General features: G+C 40.9%; 1 protein-coding gene across 1 annotated transcript in view; it reads right to left on the bottom strand.

Annotated features, from left to right (window-relative positions):
- Window positions 1–3,141: 3,141 nt before the first annotated feature.
- The window catches only part of DDHD2 (DDHD domain containing 2), a 23,542-nt gene continuing 16,420 nt past the window's right edge, over window positions 3,142–10,263 (bottom strand). Inside the window, exons 16-17 of the mRNA XM_007469791.1 lie at window positions 3,841–3,948; window positions 3,142–3,361 (exon numbers count right to left, since the gene is read on the bottom strand). Of these exons, the coding sequence (XP_007469853.1) occupies window positions 3,867–3,948 (82 nt within the window). The 3' untranslated portion in view covers window positions 3,142–3,361; window positions 3,841–3,866. The remainder of the gene's footprint in view (window positions 3,362–3,840; window positions 3,949–10,263) is intronic.

Here is a 10,263-nt window from a genome sequence, read left to right on the forward strand (position 1 = left end):
AGTGGCTGATGTCAATAATACCAGAAGAGCATCTCGATATTTACCTTATAATCGCCGCACTTTAAATCAACAGTCAAGGGGAAAGAACCTGAATGTTAGTTCTTTGCCCAAAACTCTTTTTAAACTTGTTTTAGTCGTACACAGGGGAAGAGAAATGGTTATTGTATTGACTCTCTTTACTTTATGATGGATGAGCCAGGTAAAAGTAAGCAACTGGTCAATATGGTTTTATTTCAGTATTTACTAAAGTTTTAAATATAATCACATAAAAAAACATTTCAAAAAGTGCAAAATATCAGAAAGCTAATCAGTGCTATTAATCTTTCCATGCAAACAATCTCTTTTGCTGAGATAAGCAATACCAGTTCTGCAGCTGGGAACACGTAGAAAATGATACTCTACCAGCATTTAAAAATAGGCTCGGTCAGGAGATTGCACATGATACAACTGAGGCAGTGCAAATAATGTACAACTAGACAAGGGGCTCAAGCTTACTACCCTGTGGAATATACATCCGGGATGCCGGCACAGGGCGACAAACAGGGTATAAAGCTCTTATCCAGTCACCTGCCCCTCACCACCAGGAAGGAAACATTTCTCAGTACAAACAGTGGTTTATCTAGCCATCCAGGTTGATCCTGTTCATCTCTGGTTACAGGGACTCACGCTTGCTGGTCCTTTGGTTTACTCTTAAATTTTAGTTCTTCTGTTAGTAGGAAGACCAAATTTAAATTTGAAGGCAACAACTTGATGAAAGCTTCCCCTTTAATGTGTACTGAACGCTACTGAATCCTCAGTAACCCTTACTTCACACTCAGAGTTTATGCAGTAAAGAAAATAAAGTATTGCATATAGATGAGACTTCTTAGTGGCTTAGCATTAGTGTGTAAGCAGATGGACAAGGTAAGGCCAGGCTCTCACCTTTACCCCAACCTTATCTCTCGGGTGACAGTAATTAACCTTCCCTCTGCTGTCAAAGAGATGGCTTATGTGAATGTTAAATTCCAGGGCTTTGGATACCATGATACATTTACTTACAAGAAACCGATATAAAAAACGAAACACAGCTTGCCTGTCTACACCGCTCTGTCCACCAGGGCCTGTAGGAACCTGAGAGGAGTGTGAAGGACTGTCACAAAGAGAACTGCAAAGACAATCACAAACTGAGACCTGTGAGAAAGAAAATACCTACAGCACAGTGGTGAGCAAGATGCCTTGGAAACAATTAGTCTCCATTCACTCGTCTTCTTCAAGGTGCATCTCACTTGCACGCTCTGACACTGACTCTGCACCAGCTGTTCCTGGCCCCATAGACGCAGGTTTGTCTTTCAGAATAAGGAACACTTCCCCCTAGCCAGATCTACCAACACTGCCTGTGCCGGGAGCCTGTTCCATAGCATCCTGCACTACAGGTACCTAAGAAGGCAACGCTGTTTATGTGCTTGAAGAGGACACTCTTCAATACTCCCTTCACGCAAGCAGCTGTGGCAGATGGCTTACACAAATTCTATTTCACCATCAATGTACCACTAAAACATTTCATTCATCACTTAATAAGCAGTCAAAGCTGTGTAATTTCAGGTCTGTCAGCTTTTATAACCCTCAAGAACTAACAACTAAGTCAGACTTTGTCTAGAGTCTCCCAGTTTGAAGTATGATGTGATATAAAAGGGCAGGTCTAGGATATATAACATCTCTGCTTTATAAAGATGCACCTGATGTGAACTAAACTGTCCACTTTAGACTGTCCACTGAGAGCAGCTCAAACAGCTGTGGAAACAATGAACAGCATCAGTGATTCTTAGCATTAAATATGTCAGTCAGCTGTAGAGAGAGTAAACAGTATTTACAAATTTTAGTCTTTCTTCATACAGTACGTGTAGGAAATAAAAGCTGGCTCAAGAGAATCTGATGGCCTCCAGTCTCCCTCATTCACTTAGACTTGGCCTTCAAATGCAGAGAACACCCATGAGCGATGAGCAGACCCCAAAATGCCTTCTGAATCTCAGGAGTCCACTTCCAGATTAGAATATTTTCTAAAGATAAGCAATAATTTCTTAGAAAAATTTATACCCAACCCAAAACAAAAACTCAAACAGACTTTATACCATCTCAAGTAATAAGCAATAAAGTGTGGTACCTAACAGAAAAACAAATACCATATGCTAACACATATATATGGAATCTAAGGAGAAAAAAAATGTCATGAAGAACCTAGGGGTAAGACGGGAATAAAGACACAGACCTACTAGAGCATGGACTTGAGGATATGGGGAGGGGGAAGGGTAAGCTGTGACAAAGTGAGAGAGTGGCATGGACATATATACACTACCAAACGTAAAATAGCTAGCTAGTGGGAAGCAGCGCATAGCACAGGGAGATCAGCTGGGTGCTTTGTGACCACCTAGAGGGGTGGGATAGAGAGGGTAGGAGGGAGACGCAAGAGGGAGGAGATATGGGAACATATGTATATGTATTAAGGCAAAAACTAACACACCATTGTAAAGCAATTATACTCCAATAAAGATGTTAAAAAAGTGTGGTACCTAAATACCATCATCAAAGTATTAAAGATGCAAACCACTCCCAGCTATGAAGAAAGAATGGCAAGTGTTTCTCTGAAGCCAGTGGTAAAAAGTAATAGGGTCTTCCCTTTGCTTTTCCACTCACTTCCAGAAAGGAAGATTATCTTCCAAAGACTCCAGTGGTGAGTAAGTGGCAGGCAACCTGCAGGAAATGACGCAACTGAGGAGAGGAAAACTGCAGCAACAAAGAGGCAGGTTTTCTGGGGAAGGATCCCTCAGTGTCTGTCTAAGGGAGAGAGTTTAAGAGGTCATCACGCTGGAAGGCGACCAGAGAGAACGCCAGAGTCTGACACACACCAAACGTAAAATAGCTAGCTAGTGGGAAGCAGCGCATAGCACAGGGAGATCAGCTGGGTGCTTTGTGACCACCTAGAGGGGTGGGATAGAGAGGGTAGGAGGGAGACGCAAGAGGGAGGAGATATGGGAACATATGTATATGTTATAAGGCAAAAACTAACACACCATTGTAAAGCAATTATACTCCAATAAAGATGTTAAAAAAGTGTGGTACCTAAATACCATCATCAAAGTATTAAAGATGCAAACCACTCCCAGCTATGAAGAAAGAATGGCAAGTGTTTCTCTGAAGCCAGTGGTAAAAAGTAATAGGGTCTTCCCTTTGCTTTTCCACTCACTTCCAGAAAGGAAGATTATCTTCCAAAGACTCCAGTGGTGAGTAAGTGGCAGGCAACCTGCAGGAAATGACGCAACTGAGGAGAGGAAAACTGCAGCAACAAAGAGGCAGGTTTTCTGGGGAAGGATCCCTCAGTGTCTGTCTAAGGGAGAGAGTTTAAGAGGTCATCACGCTGGAAGGCGACCAGAGAGAACGCCAGAGTCTGACACACAAACTTCCTAACTACACATCTAAAGGGCTGAGTAACATAAATCCCAGGATGAGCTGTTTGTACTTAAAGCTGTAACTGTTGCCCTGGTAACTCTCAGATGGTCAGCTATTAAGATTCTGAGTTTAGATCCTAAAAATGGCAAGTATTATTGGACCAAGTCGCTAATAAAACAAACATACACTAACCTTTCTCTAAGTGGCCTACTGTGCTTTTTTTCCCCATGAATTTTAAGCAGAGTCCCTCTAAAAATGAGTAATAACCTGGATCTTGGTGACAGGCAACAAAAAGTATATTTATAAAGAGCTGAGGCTCCACAGTTCCTCGTCACATGTTAATATGTAGGAAGAGCTGAGGCTCCACAGTTCCTCGTCACATGTAATATGCTGCATACATGACATTTAAAAACTTACATTAAGCAGCCATAGGTGGTTCATTTTTACTGTAAAGGCTGATCAAGGAAGATACCCTGGGTTTGGTAGATTTCTTTGAGGACCAGCAATACTGTATCTTCAGACTCCCTGTAAAGAGAAAAAATTATGTTGTAAAAAGAAGAAACTAACATTCGTACTAGATGCTTTACATATATCATCTCAATCTACACAACCACCTTACGAGTTCATTTTTTTTACTGTTTAAAAAAATCTGACTCAGAGGTGATGTAATTAGCAGTGGTTTGTAAGGTAACCTTATAACAAATAAGTCTAGCATTATGTCCTGTAATATAAAAAAGCCAGTAGTAAATGACCAAGCCCTCCCTTTCCACAGAACTCATTCTTGGAACAACATGGAAGAGTCGTCCAATTCATCACCTTAATTTTTTAAATGTTACTCACCTTTTTCAAAAAGCCAATACAATCAAATGAATAAAAAAGATATAAAAGGATATAATAATGAAGTCTCCTTCTCACTGTGTCTTAACCACTAGTCCCCAACTTCTGACAACCGACGTTATCAATTTCTCATGCATCTTCCAGATATTATTCAGTGTGTGTACAAGCAATTACTTATATCCAGTTTGTAAAGAAATTTGATTGTAAAAATACAGCATTCGTGGATTGCCGTAAGGGTATATGGCTCAAACACTTTTCTAGATCTAAGGTTTGACATTTTTTGAGTCATGGATCTATCTGAGAATCTAATGAAACCTATGGATTACTCCCCAGAAAAGACACCATATACATATATACCCGAAATTATAAATAGAATTTCACTGGACTCATAGACTTTTTTCTATTCCTCACAAGTTCCATACACAGACGGCAGGTTAAGAAACTCCTTCCTCCTATGCCAGTGAGGGGAGATTAGCTAAACCAGATATTAAAATGGTGTGATCCTGGTGCATAAATAAATGGATCAATAGAAAAGAACAGGAAGTCCAGAAATAGCCTTTAAATACTCATAGAAATTTAATACAATAAAGTTAGAACCTCAAATCTATTAACAGTGTTGCAACAACTGGATGGCTATCCTGAAAATGATTTGGATCAATCCACACATTATTAGGATACATTTGAACAGGATCAAAGATTTATATGTAAAATTGAAACCCTAAAATATCAGAATAAACTGTGGTAAGGAATTATTTGTAGAGCAAGGAAAATCTAAGTATGACACAAATTCCAGAAGCCAAAAAAAGAAAAAATTTGACTACGTAAAAATCAAAATTTCTACTTAGCAAAAATTAATGTACACAATGTCAAAGACAAACTGGGGAAAAGGTATTTGCAACTCGTATCACAGATTTATCAATTTTAAAAAGACCAAAATTTCAATATAAAAGAGAATAAAGGGTATAGATAACTCCCCCAAAAGAAAATTAAAATGGTCCTTAAATATATGTGAAGATGCTCAACCTTATTCATAATAGGAGGAGGGCAATATGAATTATAGAATGCATGATACATACGCTGAAAACCACAAAACACTGCTGAGAGAAACTAAAGACCAAAATATACTGAGAGACAACTGTGTTCGTGGGTCAGAAGACTCAGCATTATTAGGATGTCAATTCTTCCCCCAAATTCATCTATAGATAAAATGCAATCACAATCAAAATCCCTAAAAAGCCTTTTGGCTGAAATTAACAAGTTCATTCTACACTATATAAGGAAATGCAGAGGACCTACAGTACCTAAAATAACTACGAATAGGAACAACAAAGATGAAGGACTCACGATACCTAATTTTAAGCCTTACTATAAAGCTACAGTAATCAGGACTGTTTTATTGGCATAAGGATAGACAAACAGATCAGTGGAACAAAACAGAGCCAAGGCAATTCAACAGTTTCTCCATCTGAATAAACTTTTCAACAAATGTTGCTAGAACAGGAAAACCACATGCAAAACAATGAACCTCAATCCTTTCCTCACACCATCTTTAAAAATTAAGTCAATCAAAATGGATCATAGAGCTAAATGTAAAAGCTAAAATGACACAACTTCTAAAACAAAGGAGAAACCTTAATGACATTGGATTTGGCAAAGATTTCTTAAATATGTCAGAAAAGCACAAACATCAGTAAAATGGACTTCATCAAAATAAAAAACTGCGCTTCAAAACCTACTTGATAGAAAAATGAAAACCAAACCACATCCTGAGGAAAAAAAGTATATCTGAAAAGAAATTGTAACTAAAATGTAGAAAACTCTTGAAACTTAATAATGAAATAATCCAATTTTTTAAATGGGCAAAAGATTTCAACAGACAATTCACCAAAGAAGATGTATGGACGGCAAGGGGAATCGATCAACGTGGCAGAGTAAGAGGACGTGGAACTCCCCCGCCAAAAAACACATCAAAAGTACATCTGTATGTGGAATGGAAACTGGCAGAAACACTCCTGTACAACCAAGGCTGTAAGAAAGAGCCACATGTAATCGTTTAGGATAGGAAGAAAAGCGATCAGGTTGGGACCTGTGCCCCTGGGAGGGGACTCAGAGGAAAAGGGAGAATGTACAGGCAGAGACCCACCCTGGGGAGTGAGCAGTGAGAGCCTCAGATTGAACGCCCCAGTCCTGGGGTCCTAATCAGGGGAGACGAGCCCCCTTCGCTAGCTGGAGGGCAGCAGGGCGGTGGGAGCACGTGCGTGCTGGCTTGCCCCCAGGCAGGGCGGAGAGTACAGTGGGAGGACTGCTCTAGTGGCTGCCAGGTCTGCCTGCCTGGGTGCACAGCTCAGCTCCATGACGATGCACCACTGCACAGCATCTAGGGCCACCACGACAGGGAGAAACACAGCCAAGGGATGCACAGGCAACCCAGGCCTGGGGCAGAGTCTGGGTGGGGCGTCAGCAGCCACTGTTGGCACTTACTCAAGCAGTGCATCAGAAGAAGCCCAGAACTCTGATGGTGGCCCCTACCCCACGGCTTACGCCCCAGCATACGCCAAGAGTCCACACAGGCCCCAGCTGCCCTGCAGTGTGGCCCCATAACAAGACAGGGGAGGCTGGGGGCAGTGATCGACTGTGAGGGGCAAAAGGGACATGCACCCAAGGCTGCACATGGCAGCCTGTCTGCAGAGAGCCCACATGGGCCCCACTTTTGTCTGCCCTCCCCAGCTCTGGGGCAAGGGTTCCATTGCAGGGAGGTTGGGAAACACACCTAAAGGGAACAGAGCCAGCCTGGGCCGGACCCTCAGGGCTTTGGCTCCAGCAACTTGGGATCAGACCCTGTCCCCAACTGCATGGTGACAGCCACTGAGCAGAGGGGAAGTCCCACCTCACATCCAGCTCCACCCCCTACTAAGGTGATAGCTGAGGAAAGACGACTCTGTCCGTGTCATCAAATCCTGCTCTCCCATCAAAGGCACTGGGCACACACAGTCTGTATAAGGATGCTCCCACACAAGAATACCCCTTTCAGACTGCAATAGGTAACTGTTTCACCTAAATTCATAGTGACAGAAAAAGTTAAGCAAAATGAAAAGGCAGACAAACTGCTCTCAATTGAAACAGCAAGAGAAAACCCATGAAAAAATAATGAAACAGAAATAAACAATTTACCAGATAAAGAATTCAGAACAGTTAATTAAAAAATGTTAACTGAATTAGGGACAAGAATAAATGAACATAGTGAGAATTTTAACAAGGAACTAGAATATATAAAAAAGACCCAATCAGAAATGAAGAATTCAATAGCTGCAATAAAAAAAACACACTAAAAGGACTGAATAGCAGACTGAGTGATACAGAAGAACACATAAGTGATCTGAAACATAGAATAATGGAAATCACCCAATCAGAACAGCAAAAAGAAAAGAGAGATTTTAAAAAATGAAAACGGTATGAGAGATCTCTGGGCTAACATTAAATGTACCAACATTCACATTATAGGGGTCTCAGAAGGAGAAGAGAGAGACCAGGGCATCGAAAATGTATCTGAGGAAATTGTGGCTGAAAACTTCCCAAACCAGAAGGAAACAAATATCCAGGAACAGGAAGCACAGAGGGTCCCAAACAAGATGAACCCAAGCACACTCACACCAAGACATAACATAATTAAAATGGCAAAAGGTAAAAGAGAGGCTTCTGAAGGCAGCAAGAAAAAAAGAGTCATATACAAGGGAATCCCCATAAGGCTATCAGCTGATTTCTCTGCAGAAACCTTGCAGGCCAGAAGGGAGTGGCATGATAGATTCAAAGTCCTGAAAGGGAAAAACCTGCAACCCAGGATACTCTGCCCAACAAGATTATCATTTAGAACTGAAGAAGAGATAAAGAACTGCTCAGACAAGCAAAAACTGAAACAGTTCATCAATACTAAACCTACTCTAAAAGAAATGTTAAAAGGTCTTCTCTAAGTGGAAAAGAAGTAAGAACCTATAGAAAAGGGAAAATCCCAATAGAAAAGGGAAAATCCCAATAGAAAAGGCAAATACATAGTAAGGACTGAGGATCAACCACTTAAATAAGCCAGTATGAAGATTAAAAGACAAAAAATGTAAAAGCAACTATAACTACAATAAACAGTTAAGGGATAAATGTGAAGATGTGAAATTTAACATCAAAACCACAAAATGCAGGGGAGGGGAGTAAAAAAAATGTAGGTTGTTTAGAATATGTTTGAACTTAAATGACTGCCAGTTTAACACAAGTAGATATAGGTCAACATATAAGAACCCCATGGTAATCACAAATCAAAAAACTACAACATACACACACACACACACAAAAATAAGGAACACAAGCATACTGCTAAATAAAATCATTAAACCACAAAGGAAGAAAAAAAAGAAGAAATGAATACAGAAGAACTACAAAAACAACCAGAAAACAAGTAATAAAATGGCAATAAGTACATACCTATCAATAATTACTTTAAATGTCAATGGACTAAATGCTCCAATCAAAAGACACAGGGTGGGGCTTCCCTGGTGGCGCAGTGGTTAAGAATCCACCTGCCAATGCAGGGGACATGGGTTCGAGCCCTGGTCCGGGAAGATCCCTCATGCTGTGGAGCAACTAAGCCCGTGCGCCACAACTACTGAGCCTGCGCTCTAGAGCCCGCAAGCCACAACTACTGAGCCCACGTGCCACAACTACTGAAGCCCGTGTGCCTAGAGCCCATGCTCTGCAACAAGAGAAGCCAAAGCAATGAGAAGCCTATGCACAGCAACGAAGACCCAACGCAGCCAAAAATAAATAAATACATTGTAAAAAAGACACAGGGTGGGTGACTGGACGAAAAACAAGACCCATCTATATGCTGTCTCCAGGAGACTCACGACAGAGCTAAAGACACACACAGGCTGAAAATAAGGGAATGGAAAAAGATATTTCCTGTAAATGGAAATGAAAAGAAAGCAGGGGCGGCAATATTCCTACCAGACAAAACAGACTTTAAAACAAAGACTATAACAAAAGACAAAGGAGGGCATTCTAATGATAAAGGGATCAACACAAGAACAGGATGTAACATTTGTTACCATATATGCATCCAAGACAGGAGCAGCTAAATATATAAAGCAAATAGTAACAGACATAAGAGGAGAAACTGACAATAATACAGTAATAGTAGGAGACTTTAACATTCCATTTTCATCAATGGACAGATCATCCAGACAGAAAATCAATAAGGCAACAGTGGCCTTAAATGACAGAATAGACTAGTTGGACATAATAGATATCTACAGGACATTACATTCCAAAACAGCAGAATACACATTTTTTCCAAGTGCACATGAAATGTTCTCCAGGACAGATCACATGTTAGGCCACAAAACAAGTCTCAATTTCAGAGGATAGAAATTATATCAAGCTTTTTTCCGACCACAACGGTATGAAATGAGAAATCAATTACAGAAAGAAAAATGGGAAAAGAACAAGCACATGGAGACTAAATGGCATGCTACTAGAAAATGATGGGTCAGTAAATCAAAGAGGAAATCAGAAAATACCTTGAGACAAATAAAAATGGAAACACAACTCTCTAAAATCTATGGGATGCAGCAAAAGCAGATTTAAGAGGGAAGTTTACAGTGATACAGGCCTTCCTCAAGAAATAAGAAAAATCTCAAACAAACCTACCACCTAAGGGAATTAGAAAAAAAGAACAAAGCCCAAAGTCAGCACAAGGAAGGAAATTAAATAAAGATCAGAGAAGGAAATAAATAAAACAGAGATTAAAAAAAGCAATAGAGGGCTTCCCTGGTGGCGCAGTGGTTGGGAGTCCGCCTGCCGATGCAGGGGACACGGGTTTGTGTCCCGGTCCGGGAGGATCCCATGTGCCGCGGAGCGGCTGGGCCCGTGAGCCATGGCCGCTGGGCCTGCGCGTCCGGAGCCTGTGCTCCGCAACGGGAGAGGCCACAGCAGTGAGAGGCCCGCGTACTGCAAAAA

The sequence above is a fragment of the Lipotes vexillifer genome, unplaced genomic scaffold, assembly GCF_000442215.2.
Source record: "Lipotes vexillifer unplaced genomic scaffold, Lipotes_vexillifer_v1.1 scaffold1383, whole genome shotgun sequence".
Lineage (NCBI taxonomy): Eukaryota > Metazoa > Chordata > Mammalia > Artiodactyla > Lipotidae > Lipotes > Lipotes vexillifer.